The 16,184-nt window shown below is 51.6% G+C and overlaps 1 protein-coding gene across 1 annotated transcript in view; it reads left to right on the top strand.

Moving 5' to 3' along the window:
* Positions 1-16,184, top strand: part of Otog (otogelin) — a 70,451-nt gene that overhangs the window by 41,232 nt on the left and 13,035 nt on the right. The window contains exons 32-40 of the mRNA XM_041634325.1: positions 1,937-2,104; positions 4,327-4,605; positions 5,163-5,280; positions 6,238-6,317; positions 6,775-8,522; positions 9,588-9,756; positions 9,998-10,143; positions 10,929-11,018; positions 14,213-14,396. Coding sequence (XP_041490259.1) covers positions 1,937-2,104; positions 4,327-4,605; positions 5,163-5,280; positions 6,238-6,317; positions 6,775-8,522; positions 9,588-9,756; positions 9,998-10,143; positions 10,929-11,018; positions 14,213-14,396 — 2,982 coding nt within the window. The remainder of the gene's footprint in view (positions 1-1,936; positions 2,105-4,326; positions 4,606-5,162; positions 5,281-6,237; positions 6,318-6,774; positions 8,523-9,587; positions 9,757-9,997; positions 10,144-10,928; positions 11,019-14,212; positions 14,397-16,184) is intronic.

The raw sequence follows: 16,184 nt of genomic DNA, 5'->3' as shown, positions 1-16,184 counted from the left end.
CTGTAACAGCGGTTCTCAACGTTCCTATCAGTGCGACCCTGTAATACAGTTTCTCAGCTGGGTGGTGGTGGCGCACGCCTTTAATCCCAGCACTCGGGAGGCAGAGACAGGCAGATCTCTGTGAGTTCAAGGCCAGCCTGGTCTATAAGAGCTAGTTCTAGGATAGGCTACAAAGCTACAGAGAAACCCTGACTCAAAAAAACAAAGAAAAAGAAAAATACAGTTCCTCATGTTGTAGTGACCTCAACCATAAAATCATTTTTGTTGCCACTTCATAACTGTAATTTTGCTATTATGAATTGTAATGTAAACATCTGATATGTAGATAGACTTACGTGACCCCTGTGAAGGGTGACCCCCAGGGGGTCACAACAAACAAGTTGAGAACTGCTGCTATAACAGGTAGGAACTGAAGGATGCTGGGAGAACTTGGCAGCCAGCATCAGCTTTGATGTAGCAATAGGCATCCCAGTTAGCCATTTGTCCCAGGTTTAAGACCTCACAGCCATGGCCTAGGGAAAGAAAATGATAGATAAGACTCGGGATCCGTGACAAGGGTTAGATGGGTCAGGCTGCAACATGGCAGCTGAGAGAGATGGCCCTGCCTAACATGGCAGCTCAGAGAGATGCTCCTGCCTAGTGGTTGGTCCAAGGGCAGCTGATGGCCCGAAGGAATGACTCCGGAGAACTGCATTCCCTGGGGCAGAAAGGTCCCTGTGACATCAGGCAAGACATTTAAGCAGCAGTTCTGAGCAGTTCTCCCCCTCTGCAGCATTTTGGGTGTCAATAACTGGCAAAGGACAAGCTGCTTCTAGCGTCTCCACCCACCCACCCACTCACCCACTCACCCAATTCCTTGCTTAGCTTTATCTCCCAGCATTTTCTGTGGTCCAGGCCTCATGGGGTGCTGGGAAAGAGGACCTTTACAGAGGTGCAAGGGAACATCCCAGCACCACGTGTGTGCTCTGCACCCACATTTGTTGAAACTGGCCCCTGCTCTGCGTGTTCACACCGTAGAAACCAGTCCATGCGGCACACTTCTTTTGTCTGCTTCTTGAGCACTGGTTGCTGACCACTTCCCAGCACACTAGGCTGTCCGCTTTCTACTGAAGGACACAGATGGGAACCCCGATGCAGAGCCACACCACAGAGCTGGTAGAGCACGTAGGAGAGTGTGGCAGGAGAGGCTGCGGGGAGAACTTTCCTAAGGAGGTGACATTTGAGCTGGTCTCCAGGGACTGAGTAGGTGTCTTCAAGGCACAAAAGGAAGAGAATTTCTCTGAGAGAAGGGACAGCATGGTGGCGGTGAACTAGGACAGCCATGTGGCTCTTTCAATAAAGCAGGAAGGAGGCTCAGTGTGATGGGAGCCCTTGAGGGGTGGGGGACAAAGCACAGGCCCAGTTTGGAAGAGCCCTGAATTAAAGCTGTGTGCTTGAGAGTCTATCCTAGGGATGAGGTGAGCCACTGGGAGAGTGGCCAGGAAAGTGACCCAGACGCTATGGGACATACCAGAGGCAAGAAGATCATTTTTAAAGTTGTCGCAATTGTCTGTGGCATCCGTGTCCCCTCCACTGAGTGCCCTCCCAAGCCCAAATGGGACATGTGCATGAAAAGAACAGACACAAACTGAGCTCTAGGGTCCTGGCTGTCATCCCTCAGGACTCGGTGGGGGTCCCTGATGGAGCAACGTCTCTCATGATAATGGCTCATGCTTACGGGGTAACTGCCATGGGTTCCCTATGCAATGGCCTAATCACAGAGGGAGGGTCCCTCTTTTTCAGGGGCTGCTAGCCTGGGGTTCCTGACCCATCATACCTACTAAAGTTCCTGTGGTCACCAAGAGTCCCTTTCTAACCCCTTGCCTCTTCTGAACTTCTGATGGGTGGGACAGGTGGGTTGGGTGCTGGGGCTTGTGACAGGGGCTCTTCTCTCCAGCGCTAGGAAAGGGTCCCTACCAGCTGTCCAGTGTGGCGACTGGCGGCGCTCTTGTGGCCATGAAGGCAGTAGACAGTGACATAGCCCTTGTGAGGGCAGAGGATCTGGCGCCAGGAGACATTTCAAGCTTCCTGCTGACAGCTGCTCTATACAAGGCCAAGGCCCATGGTAAGGCCCACCCTCTGGCTCCAGTCCAGCCCTTTCAGGAAAGGTTATCCTGGAAAATGGGGGAGGAGGGGATGCTGAAGCCTGAAGCCACCCACAGGGCTCCAGCCCCATGGTCTGCTTTTAGTTCAGACTAGTTTCTTGACTTCTGTGAGCCCACACCGCCTAGGACAGGACCCACACAGAACTTTGTCCCCTGCTCTTGCTTCAGAGAATCCCAGAGGCAACAACTCTTTTTCATTTGTGTTCTTCTCTCATCATTTCTCCGGCCTCCCACTCTTTCCTTTCTCCCCTTCCCTCCCCTCCCTCCCTCTCTCCTCCATTCTTCTTGTCTCCCTCTCACTGAGCCTTGAGCACAGGGCAAGCACAGGAACCAGAAACATTGAGAGACTCAGTGCCTGCCCAGCAGGCGCTCCAGCCCCATGGCACGTTATAGCTAGGATAGTGCTTCAGAGTTCATTGTGGGTCTGCAATGGCGGAGCTAGCTTAGGGTGGGAGTCTGCAATGGCGGAGCTAGCTTAGTGCTTCAGAGTTCACTGTGGGGTCTGCAATGGCGGAGCTAGCTTAGTGCTTCGGAGTTCGCTGTGGGGTCTGCAATGGCGGAGCTAGCTTAGGGTGGGAGTCTGCAATGGCGGAGCTAGCCTAGTGCTTCAGAGTTCGCTGTGGGGTCTGCAATGGCGGAGCTAGCTTAGTGCTTCAGAGTTCACTGTGGGGTCTGCAATGGGGGAACTAGCTTAGTGCTTCAGAGTTCGCTGTGGGGTCTGCAATGGCGGAGCTAGCTTAGGGTGGGAGTCTGCAATGGCGGAGCTAGCTTAGTGCTTCAGAGTTCACTGTAGGGTCTGCAATGGTGGAGCTAGCTTAGTGCTTCAGAGTTCACTGTGGGGTCTGCAATGGCGGAGCTAGCTTAGTGCTTCAGAGTTCGCTGTGGGGTCTGCAATGGCGGAGCTAGCTTAGGGTGGGAGTCTGCAATGGCGGAGCTAGCCTAGTGCTTCAGAGTTCGCTGTGGGGTCTGCAATGGCGGAGCTAGCTTAGTGCTTCAGAGTTCGCTGTGGGGTCTGCAATGGGGGAACTACCTTAGGGTTGGAGTCTGCAATGGCGGAGCTAGCTTAGTGCTTTAGAGTTCACTGTGGGGTCTGCAATGGGGGAACTAGCTTAGGGTTGGAGTCTGCAATGGCGGAGCTAGCTTAGTGCTTTAGAGTTCACTGTGGGGTCTGCAATGGGGGAACTAGCTTAGGGTTGGAGTCTGCAATGGCGGAGCTAGCTTAGTGCTTTAGAGTTCACTGTGGGGTCTGCAATGGGGGAACTAGCTTAGGGTTGGAGTCTGCAATGGCGGAGCTAGCTTAGTGCTTCAGAGTTCGCTGTGGGGTCAGCAATGGGGGAGCTAGCTTAGGGTCTTGAGGGATGGGAAATTCATGGTGGCAGGAAGAAATGAAGAGTGTTGGACATTGTGAGGAAACTAAGCCTGCTGAATCACAGACCCAGTGGTCTCCACCTCAGTGGACTGTCGCCTGCAGAGGACTGCTCCTATCTGTGTGGTACCCGGCATTGCAGGCAATGAGACAGGCCTGGTTTTCCCGCGGAAAGGTGCTGCGGGACAATGGTCTGTACCCTGTCACTTGTATTTAAATAAACGCTGATTGGCCAGTAGCCAGACAGGAAGTATAGGCGAGGTGACAACCAGGCAGGAAGTAGAGGTGAGGCAATGAGAATTCTGGGAAAAGGGAAGTTTCAGTCTGCAGTCATCACACAGACACAGAGGAAGCAGACACAGAGCAAGCCAGATGTGGCTGCCTTGCTGAAAAAGGTACCAAGCCATGTGGCTAACACAGACAAGAATTATGGGCTAATATAAGTTATGAGTTAAGAAGAAGCCTGAGATACGAGGCAAATCAGTTTATAATTAATGTAGACCCCTGTGTGATTTCTTTGGGACTTAATGAGTGCAGGAACCAGGCAGCACAGAAACTTCAGTCAACACAGAGAGGAGAGGCAGGACAGGAGGGAGCAGTTGTGGGCTTCTGTAACCTCCCACCTTTATCCCGAGAGATGAGTGACCAGAGGGTGGTCAGTGGACAGGGAGGAAGGTCAAAGAAGCAGTGACAGGAGAATAGGGTCCAACTCATCCCCAGAAAGCTGTGGTCCCCAACCACTGGCCACGTGCTCGTGTGCTGCATCCCCACATCTGGCTCTGTCTGTACACTGACCTAACTCCCGTGGCTCTGCAGACCCTGACGCTGTGTCCCTGGAAGCAGCCGACAGACCCAACTTCTTCCTGCACACCCTAGCCAATGGGTCTGTAAGGATGGTGAAGTGGCGTGGAGATGAAGCCTTTCACCAGCAGGCCTCCTTCTCCCTGCACCGGGGGACATGGCAGGCTGGCCTGGTGGCTCTGGAGTCCCTGGCAAAGCCTGGCTCCTTCCTCCACTCATCAGGCCTTGAGCTGGCTCTGAGGCCATACGAGCATACAGAGGCATTTCGTGGTGGTGCACTGTTCCGCCTTCTGGGTAAGTGTCTGCCCCACCGTTGTTCTTAAGTCTGGGGTTTCTGCCTCACTCAGCTGCTTTTCCTGCGTGATCCCCTTTTCTTTTCCACATGTCCCCAAGGAACAGAATCCTCATCCTTTTGGAAAGGGGGGATGCCCCCTAGGGCTACCCCTGGAATGGGAGGTGGTCTAATGTCCATATTGGCAGATGATCAAACGGTGGCGGAGTGGACTGAGACCCAGCCAACTTCCTGGGTCTCACCTCCTGCTACAGGCCAATTGTGTAAAATTGCATGGCCTGTGTGGATGTGAGGAAGGGAGCCTAGTGGGGGCTCACGTGACGCCTGGTTCCAGTTTCCTGTATTAGAACACGCGCTGGCCCCAGAAGTTTAAAGTACACCCATGGGGACACCAGCTGAGATGTCAGCAGGCCCTCAGCATCATGAATGCCACCTCCTCTGCCTGGCTTCTGAGTCTTTCTCTGCCTGTGGTCACCTGTCCTCACTTCAGGCAGGGAAGGCATGGGCTGAGCTGGGGAAACGCCGGGCTCTGGTGTTCGGTCTCTCACTGTCTTTCTAGATGCCAAGCCCTTAGGGGCTGCCTACCCCATCTGCGAGTGGCACTATGACGCCTGTGCCAGTCCCTGCTTCCAAACATGCCGGGACCCACGGGCAGCCAGCTGCCAGGATGTGCCCAGGTGAGGCCAGGGGCAGTGGGCAGGAGTCAGTGCCTAGGAAACAATCTCAGCACACTGAGCCTATGTGTAGACATGCGTGTGAGGGTGTGTATAGGAGTGTGTACTAAGTTGAGCATAGGAATGTGTGTGTTGGGGAAATGTACTTTTATGTATGTCGTAATTATTTTTCTCACTGCCATGACCAAATACCTGGCAAGAATAGCTTAGTGATGAAGGGTTGATTTGGGACCACAGTTTAAGAAGGGATCAGCCATTGTTGTGGGGAGGCGCAACCATGAATCTATGGGGGCGGGGGTTCACATTCAAATCACAACAGTATGTGTGTGCCATATATAAATGTCATATACTCACATTGTATACGGGTGCATGATGTGGGTATAGCCGAACCTTGTGTTTTTATGTATTAAGTATGTATGGGCTGTACACAGCTATACTCACACACCTGTGTGAGCTGACTATATGCAGTCAAGTGTGAGTGACAATGTCATGGGGTGTGTAAGGCTGATATTTGTGGCTATCTACACAGAAGCATGTGTGTGTATACAATATGTATATAGCTTAGCTTTCTATAGCCTTGGAAAGAGCCCGTGAGCGGTGTGAGAATGGGCGTATGTGGGGAGCCTGAGAATATGACAGGTGGGCACATAGCCACACACTGTGCAGGTGTGATTCGCTGCTGCTCAGGACATGGTGCGATTGTACGCATGTGTGACTAGGTCACACACACACACACACACACGGTCAGGAAGTGAGAGTATGGACATGGTGCTATTGTACGCATGTGTGACTAGGTCTCTGTAGAGCACACAGGAGAGTGTGCATGATAGGCACACACACACACACATGCACGCACACACGCACACACACACACGCGTACACACACACGCCATAAAGGGATAAGAGGGAGGCCAGCAGCGCTGTGTTCCATCACTAGCCAGCTCCCTGCTCTTTCCTTAGGGTGGAAGGCTGTGTCCCTGTGTGCCCCACTCCTAAGGTCCTGGATGAAGTCACACAGAGATGTGTCTATTTGGAAGACTGTAAGCAGCCTGGTGTTCTCCTTTCTCCTCTTGACTCCAAGTCTCCAGGGTGTCTCTGGGGAATTCTGCTCAGGGTCCCAGATCCTTTGGCAGCAGAGTCAGGGCAAGGCTCTGAGAGGAAAGGGTTCAGAGCTGGCAAGGTTTTGTCTGGTCCCTGTTTCAGAGGAAGGAAAAGCGAGGGGTGGAGGTCTTGCTTGGGGGTCTTATGCTGAATGTACAGGATAGCCAGGCTTAAGCAGACAGAGTCCAGCCTTGCTGGCTTCTGTGGACAGAGGCCGTGGCTGTCTGGTATCAGAAGCCATGCTTGCCCGATGGCTTAGGGTTCCAGTCCTCTAGCCCCGTACCCCAGCCCTGCCCATGAGGATGGCTGGGGTTCTAGCCCCGTATCCCAGCCCCGCCCATGAGAGTGGCTGGGGCCATCACCCTCATGATGAGCCTCTTCTTTTGTCTGCTCCAGGTGTGGAGCCAGCCCTGCAGGGTCCTTCGGAGGGGCTTGGCAATGAGACCCTGGCACCTGGACAAGCGCTACCCACCCCCAGTGACAAGCAGCAGCTCCCCCAGAAGCCTTCCAGAGTCCCCACCCACGGGCCTGCCCTTGTCCCAGTAGCTCCACTGACGTCAGCCCCAAACCCACCAATGGGTGCTACTGAAGGGCCAGTGCAGCCTCTAGGTTCTGTCCACCACATGTCGCAGCCCCCACTGGGGCTTACAACATCTAACGTTCCTGCCCACCACACAGAGGCCCTAGCTGCCAGCCTCCTAGCCTCTTCTCACCTCCCAGGGTCCTCGTCCTCCCCGCTCAGTTCTCTGCAGACATTCACATCTGGCATTGTATCAGCTGTAACAGAGACAACCAAAGTGACTGTGACCTTTGCAGGGACTCCCAACACCACGGTCTCCTCCCAGTCACCCCCTGTCCCTCGCTTCCCACTCATGACCAAAGCTGTGACAGCCGCGAGTCATGACTCCTTTCCTGTTAGGACTACACCCCTGCAGCCCTCCCGACTCCCAAGCCCCTCTTCCAGACCTATGACTTCCCCTGGAGCAACTTCCAGGCCTCCCACATCCCTGGAATCCCGCCTGACAACTACAGTAACTAAGGTCACAGATAAGACAGGGATGTCCCCATCTGTCCAGGCCCGGAGCACTTCACCCAGCCACCCCCTGACTGTGGTGAGCACAACACAAATGGCTCCTGTCAGTCCTCTTGTCACTAAGGGCTTGGAGGTGGTGCCAGCTACAGAGCAGAAAGAACCTGGGCACAGCCAGCCCATAGGGCTGCCAGTGTCTCCGCACCCAAGCTCAGGCCCCGTTGACCTGCCTCATCCAGCCCAACACACCACCACAGCTTCCAGGCCCCCAGCTCTGTCACTGGGGACCCTGGCTACTGGCAGCCCATTCCCAGATGCTCATAGGCTGGGGACCACAGCCGTACTTTCTCTAGCGTCAACTCAGGGACATCAGCTTCTCTCTGGCCTGCCGCTCGACACCAGCCTGCCCTTGGCTAAAGTGGGCACATCTGTCCCAGAGGCCACACCAGGCCCCAAAGGTTCTATCACCACCCCTCCACCTCAGCATCAGGGCACCACTCTGGCCGTGACCACGACGGCGACAGCACCTGCTCACACACTCAGTCTGACAGTGCCTCTCATGTCCGCTGTGGAGGACCAGGCACATGTACCTAGCCCCATGGTACCCCAGACAACAGGTGTGGCTTCAGACTTAATTCTGGGAGCCACATTGGCAAGCTCTGGAGCCTCAGCTGTGACTCCTGGGGTGCCCTCCACAGTGTCTGTTGCCCCACGGAAGAGCACCACCCCTAAAGCAGTCATGCTGTCTAAGAGAGTGTCTCCACCCACCTTCATCTCTGCCTCTGCCCAGGGTGGGTTCACAGAACTCACAGCCATAATGGGCCATACTGTTACTTCCTTGGTGATGGAGACGGAGGGCCCCCAGGCTGGTACAGTGCCTCTGATGCCCACATCCTACTCCCTAAGCCGGGTATCAGCCAGGACGGTCTCCCGGGAGGGCTCACTGATTCTGCTGCCTCAGCTGGCAGAAGCCCACGGGACCCCAGCAGGGCTCCAGCCCCAAGAGGATCTAGGGCGCCAGGCTACCACAGAGCAGTCAGGACGCTCAGCTCCAGCCCAGAGCATAGCAGAGGGATCGGTGGAGGTCGAAGTGAACATTTCTGCCACCTGTGTGGTGAGTGCCTTGGCAGTGTTTGTGACTCCTTCCCCAAGACCTGGCCTTCTCCCTGCCACTAAGATGGACACCACCATATGGTCATAGGCTCTGCTTGTTGTCCATTCACCCTCTGCTGCAAGATGGTGGTGTCCCTGACCCTACTTAATCCCTATCTTAAGCTCCTGGTACTTCAAAAATTCAGGTCTCCTTGGTCCCCTGAAACCACAGCAGGGCCCCACCCTGCCTGTTTGGGTCCAGGGCCAGATTGGACGAGTTGGTGTGTTTTTGCAGCGTGTGGTAAGAATGTGATCTGGACCGTGAGAAAGAATAGATGCATGCACGCTTGCTACTCAGCTAGCTTTCTTTACACTTGCTCAGTCCAGGTCTCAAAACTAAGGAATAGTGCTGCCCACGGTCAAACTGGGCCTTCCCACATCAATTAAGACAATCTACCACAGGCATGTCCACAGTCTACCCTGATCCAGACAGCCCCTCACTGACAGACACGCCCACGGTCCAACCCAATCCAGACAACCTATCAGACACCCTGGGGTCCAACCCGATCCAGACAGCCCACCACAGACATGCCTACAGTCCAACCCGATCCAGACAGCCCACTACAGACATGCCCACGGTCCAACCGGATCCAGGCAACCCACTACAGATAGGACTACAGTCCAACCCAATCCAGACAACCCACCACAGACAGGATTACAGTCCAACCCGAACCAGACAACCCACTACAGATAGGACTACAGTCCAACCCGATCCAAACAACCTACCACAGACATGCCCACCGTCCAACCCTATCCGGACACGCCCACAGACCAGCATCCAGACAACCCCTCACTGACAGACACACCTACAGCCACCCTGATCCATCCCCTCCCTGAGACTCTCTTCCCAAGTGGCTCTCTTGTTTCAAGGTGATTGTTGGAACCTGCCATACCAGGGCATTGATTCCCTAGTCCTTACCTCGAGGTCACCTGCCCTGCTGGAATCTGACTTGTGCCAAAGGGGCTGAGGTAGGAAATACCAGAGCTCTGAGGGGCACTCATGCTGACACTGTGCTCTGTGCCACAGCCCATCGCCGAACAAGACTGCGTCCGGCACATTTGCCTAGAAGGCCAGCTAATACGTGTGAACCAGTCCCAGCACTGTCCTCAGGGTGCTGCACGCCCTCACTGTGGCGTGCTAGGCCTCGCTGTGCGGGTGGGTGGAGACCGCTGCTGCCCACTCTGGGAATGTGCCTGTGAGTTATGAGGCCTGCCCGAGCCTCTGTCTGCCTCTTTCCCAACTCCAGCATGCCTCCTCCATAATCTTTGTTCTGTAGGAAATCCCATCTCATTGCAACTCCTACCCTTGTCACCTCTGAACTCTGTGAGACACCTGATCCTAGGGACTCAACAATCCCCAGAATCTCTGACTCACCTGCCCATCTTCCTAGGTGGCCTTGAAGCCATCAGCTTGTCCTTCCCTGCCCCTGCTTCCAGGCCGATGCTCCATCTTCCCAGACCTGAGCTTTGTAACCTTCGATGGCAGCCATGTGGCCCTGTTCAAGGAGGCCATCTATGTCCTCAGTCAGAGCCCAGAGGAAATAATCTCCGTACATGTCCTGGATTGTAAGAGTGCCAACCTGGTAAATGCCCCTTGCTTTTCTCCCTGCCAGGACCTGAGAACTGAACTAGGCAGAGGGGAGACTGGTAGTAAGCTGGAGTTCAGTGAACACCCCAAGGCAGGGTAGGTCTAGGGGAGGCCATGGCAACATCCTTCCTTTTCTTTCTGCCTCCCAGGAGGTTCCTGGAGTGGAAGCAGATCTCTTAGCAGGCCAGGGGACTGAGACTAGCGGAGTAGAGTGTGCCACCTCTCGGCCCTTCCTGGAGTCTGCTCCTTTCCTAGTTCTCTAGCTGCCTTAGGGTTGACACTAAGTTGGGAGCGGCGAGGAACCCATCCTAATGATGGTGGTGACCTGGGGTCCTAGGTGCCAGCTGCATGGCCTTGGTGCTAAAATAACCCCCCTGAGCCACGTGGATAGAGGAAACACCGTACCTTCCTCTCTTTTTCCTTCCCTTCCTCCCTCTTTCCCTTCTTCTGTCCCTTCCATTTTTTCTTCCTCCCTCCCTCCCTTCCATCCTCCTTTCCTTCCTTTCTCTCTCCCTCCCTTCCTTTTTCTCTCCCTTTCTCTCTCCCTCCCTCCCTTCCTTCTTCCCTCCCTTCTTTCTTCTCTTCTTCCATCCCTTCCTTCCTCATTCCCTTCCTCTTCTCTTCTTCCCCCATTTCCCTCAACTGGGCTTGCATGAGGTCAGGTAGGATTCTGAGTACCATCTACCCAGGCCTGCAAGTCTGCCCACATTTCCTCAACCCACACAGTTGGAGAGGAACTCTGGGCAGGGCTCTGGGCTGATGAGCCTGGGCTTTCTGCAGGGACACCTGAACTGGCCCCCATTCTGTCTGGTGATACTGAATGTGACTCATTCGGCCCATCATGTCACCATCGACCGCTTCAACAGGAAGGTGAGTACATCAGAGGGGTGGCCTGCAGGAGTAAGAGCCTTGGGACTTGTCTGTAATGAGGGCCAGGGACTGGGAGACACCCTCTTTTAAGAAATGATGGCGCATGCCTGTAATCCCAGCACCAGGAGGCAACAGGGACGCTTGCTGCCTCTGTGTAGCCAGTCTGAGCTACATAGTAAGACTCTGCTCAAAAAATAAATGAAATAAAATAAAACAAAATAAGGTGCATTTGAAAGTTATTAAATATAGGATGCTTCATCAGTTTTAATGCCAGGGGAAGAAGGTAACTGGCTACATCAGACTGACAAGACCTTAAATAGTCGCTTGTCAAAAGAATTCTCTGTCCAGTTCATTTTCCTTTTATTGACCGGATGATTTGGTGTTTTGTGTTTATTTTTTGAGTTCTATAGATAGTCTCTGTATTAATGTCCCTCTTGGATGACTGGCAAGGTTCACCCCTGTTCTGCAGGCTGCATCTTCATCTGGCAACTGTTTTCTTCACTTTAATCTGATGAAACATCGTTTATCAGATTTGCTCTTACTTCCCTGCTGCTGGAGCCCTTTCAGAAAGGCTTTGCCTGTGTCAGGAAGCAGTTTTCCTAGACTCTCCTCCAGCAGTTTCAACTCCTCACATCTTGCCTCAAAGCTTTTGATCCCTGTTGAGCTTTGTGCAGGGAGCAGTAGCTCTAGTTATTGTCTTCCGCACGTGCATCTCCGGTTTCCCCCACACCGTCTGCTGAAGGGGCTGTCTCTCCTTCAATGCATGATTTAATCGCCTGTCAAAAATAAGGTGACTGTAGCTGTGTTTTCATTTCTGGGTCCTCTATTCTATTTTGTTGATCCCATCTATTTCTGTGTTTGTGCTGGGGTAGGTTTGTTTGCTTCTTGTTTTCGTCCGTCCTTTCCCTCCCTCCCTCTCTCCCTCCCTCCTTCCCTCCCTCCCTTCCTTCCCTTCTTTCTCCTATGGCTCTGAGTATAATTCGTAGTTGGATACTGTGGTACCTCCAGCATTGCTGTTATTCTCGGGATTGTTTGGGCCATACAGAGACTTTTGTGCTTGGATACTGTGGTAGCTCCAGGGTTGCTGTTATTCTCAGGATTGTTTGGGCCATACAGAGACGTTAGTGCTTCCATATGAATTTGAGGATTGTTTTTCTATTTCTGTAATGACAGAATTTTGATAAGAATTGTGTTGAATCTATAGATTATTTTTAGTAATATAGCCATTTTCACAATATTAATCCTGCAAATCTGTGAGCATGGATTCTATTTTTAATTTCTTTCTTTGATGCTAAAGTTTTTCATTGTAGATATAGTCATGTTCTTGGTTAAGTGTATTTCTGTTTTTCTTTGAGGCTGTTGAGGATGAGATTGCTTTCCTGCTATGTGGCTGAAATACTAGAACGTTCTGATGTAGTCTTTAGATAAGGGATAATGTGATTTGTGCTTCCCTTCTTATTTTGATTGCTTCTGTTTCATTCTTTAGCCTTGTTGCTCTGGAGAGAACCAAACTCTGAACTGAATAGGAGCCGAGGGAGCGGTCACCCTTGTCTGTCCCTGACTTTAGAAGGAATGTTTTTGGTTTTTCAACATTTAATACAGCATTACCTCTGGGCCTAGAGTCTAGTCGTTGTTATGTTGAGGTATATTCTTCCTGTCCCTAATTTCTTCTGGGCCTTGTCGCTAGAAGATGCTGGGCTTCATCAAAGGCCTTTTCTGCATCATTGAGATGATCTTGTGATTTCTACCCATGAGTCTCTTTACACACTGTATCACATTTATTAACTTGTGTATATTGAATCATCCTTGCTATCCTGAAATGAAACCAATTTGACCCTGGTATATGATGATATGTTTATTAATTTGAATTAGTTTGTATTGTAAGTATCTTTTTCAGGTTTTTTGTTTGTTTGTCTTTGTTTTTGTTTCGTTGTGAGGGGAATTGGTCTATAGTTTTGTTTTGGTTTTGGTCATATTCTTAACTAACTTGGTATTAGAGCAATATTGGCTTAGTAAGATGAGTTTGGTAGTATTCTTTCCCTCTCTGTTTTTGGGAATAGAGGAGAATTGGCATTCATTCTTTAAGGTTCTGCCAGAATTTAGACATGGATCTGTACAGTTCTGGGCTCGTCTTTCTTGGGAGACTTAAATGATTGCTTCAATCTCATTATTCCTTGTTTAGGCCTGTGGAACCCCCAGGGTCTGGGCTTCTGATATGTACGGTCACACTAATAACCTGGAGTTTAAACCTTTGGCAATACAATAGGAAGGCTCGAGGTATCAGAGAGTGGGGACCTTCCCAAAGTCAGTTTTCTGGCTCCTGAATGGAGCTTCTCCTTCCTGTAGCTCAGTAGTTCACATGTTGGGTAATCTGTGGAGTGATTAGTAAAACAGTCTATTTCTGAAGGGAGGATAGTAAATCATGATAAATAGTTTATAATCTTAATCTTTTCTGTCTTTTAGTTTTATAGCATAACACTTAGTTCTTACTCTACGTTACATACACCTTTAACCTTGTCAGTTTGTAATAAAAGTTATAGCCTGAGTGTTTGTGAGAACTGGGGTGTGCTGTTTAACAGATAATGATGGGGCCCCCAAATGATGCCCAAAGGCAAGTGCTGGGAATTCAAAGAGGCAGACATGGTTCCTGCCCTGAAGAAAACCACGATCTAATGGTGCCCTTAGCTAGGGAAGAGCTTCATTCCTTCTTGAAGGTCAGCGCAGAAGTGAGCTGATGCCAGGGAGGATGGCTAAGCCCCAAGGTGTAGAGAAAATCTCTCAGGAGAAACCATCTGAGCAGACCCAGTGGATAAGGAAGTGTTTCGAAGGGATGGGAATTTGTGTTTGTGCAGGAAGTGAGGTGCAGCCTGCTTTCCACTGTTACAGTTCTGGTTTTATTGGATTTTGCCCGTAAAATAGTTTCAGAATTCTCCCATGTTTTGTTGGACTAACCTTAGGTGCATGTGCTCCAAACAGCCTGGCACATAGAGGTGGCTAGTAAGTGTTTGTCAGAAGGACTGATGGACAGATGATAATGAAGAGATAGATGGATGGGTAGGTGGGCAGACAAATGAACGGATGGAGGTATAAATACATAAACAGGTGGATGGATGGATAAGTGGATGTATCAGTGGGTAGGTATGTGGGAATACAGACAGATATGTGAGCTGTTCTCTAACTCCTTACCCTGTAAGGTGACTGTGGACTCTCAGGCTGTGTGGCCACCAGTGAGCAGATACGGGTTCCAGATTGAGGATACAGGCCACATGTACATCATCCGGACACCCTCACACATCCAGATCCAGTGGCTCCACAGCTCAGGACTCATGATCCTGGAAGCCAGCAAAACTGGCAAGGCCCAGGGCCGTGGCCTGTGTGGTGAGGTGGGACCCATCTGGGGGAGAGTGGTCCCTGGTCCCTCTCTGGCACCAGGAAAGTTCCCTTGGATCAGGTTATGTTGGGACAGGGTGTCAGGCCAGAGATGGGGCCAACAGAATTGCTAGTGCAGAAAGGCCTGATGTCCATGTGTGGGGCCGAGGCTGTTAATAGGGCATAGTTCAGGGTTTGCCAATTGTCACTTCAGCCAGGTTTGTCTGTCAGCATCTCTGACGGCTTCCTAATGCCAGATAATCCTTCCTGTCTGCATGTGCTGGGGCCCTTTGCCAGACAGTTTCACTCTTGAAGATTATTCACTCCAGGTCACCCACACAACAGGCCTGGGAAGTGGCCCTCAGTGTTCTCGCTGAAGCAGAGACAAGCGGAGGCTCAGAAGTCAAGTGGCTGTCTGATGGCACATGGCAGAGTTGCTGTGACATGCACAGCTAGGGTTCCCGATCCACAGCAGGGCTGCAGACAGCCCTCTCTAAGAGCAAGTGCTAACTAGGAACACAGTGCAGGAGGACCCTGGGCGCAGGTGGCTGCTCCCTGCACAGACTCTTCATGGCAGGCTGCTGTGATTGTGACAGTGGGTGACACAAGCACTGTCTCTTTCCTTCCTTTAAGTGACAGCCCCTGGGAAGCAAAACAGATAAAGTTCTGTTCTATGGAGCTGACATTTTTACTGATAAGACATCTTTCCTTTCATCACCATTACCTCTTCCACCACCATCACCACTAACACCACAACCATAGCCACCACCATCACCACTAACACCACAACCATAGCCAAAACCATCACCACTAACACCACAACCATAGCCACCACCATCACCACCATCACCACTAACACCACAACCATAGCCACCACCATCACCACCATCACCACTAACACCACAACCATAGCCACCACCATCACCACTAACACCACAACCATAGCCACCACCATCACCACTAACACCACAACCATAGCCACCACCATCACCACTAACACCACAACCATAGCCACCACCATCACCACTAACACCACAACCATAGCCACCACCATCACCACTAACACCACAACCATAGCCACCACCATCACCACTAACACCACAACCATAGTCACCACCATCACCACTAACACCACAACCATAGCCACCACCATCACCACTAACACCACAACCATAGCCACCACCATCACCACTAACACCACAACCATAGCCACCACCATCACCACTAACACCACAACCATAGCCACCACCATCACCACCATCACCACTAACACCACAACCATAGCCACCACCATCACCACCATCACCACTAACACCACAACCATATCCACCACCATCACCACTAACACCACAACCATAGCCACCACCATCACCACTAACACCACAACCATAGCCACCACCATCACCACTAACACCACAACCATATCCACCACCATCACCACTAACACCACAACCATGGCCACCACCATCACCACCACTTTTTTTCTCTTCTTTTCTTCCATACTCCGTTCTTCTCTGGCAAAGATGGCAGGATCCAAGCAGGCCGTGTTTTCCCTGGGATACCTTTGGAATATCTCTTGGTGATTCCAAACCCAGACCAAAGTGTCACTATTAAGAAAATTAATAAAGTCAGTCTAGAGAGATGGCTCGGGGGTTAAGAGCACTGACTGCTCTTCCAGAGGACCCAGGTTCAATTTCCAGCCCCCCACGGAAGTTCAGAACTGTCTGTAACTCCAGCTCCAGGGGACCTGACACCCATGGCAAAATGTCAATGCACATAAAAATAAAAAAAAGAAAA

This window comes from Microtus oregoni, unplaced genomic scaffold (assembly GCF_018167655.1).
Source record: "Microtus oregoni isolate MIOR12 unplaced genomic scaffold, Mior012 000000F_ref0000247, whole genome shotgun sequence".
Taxonomy (NCBI): domain Eukaryota; kingdom Metazoa; phylum Chordata; class Mammalia; order Rodentia; family Cricetidae; genus Microtus; species Microtus oregoni.
The sequence above is the reverse complement of the archived record's forward strand: the minus strand, read 5'-3'. Positions and strand labels throughout refer to the sequence as shown.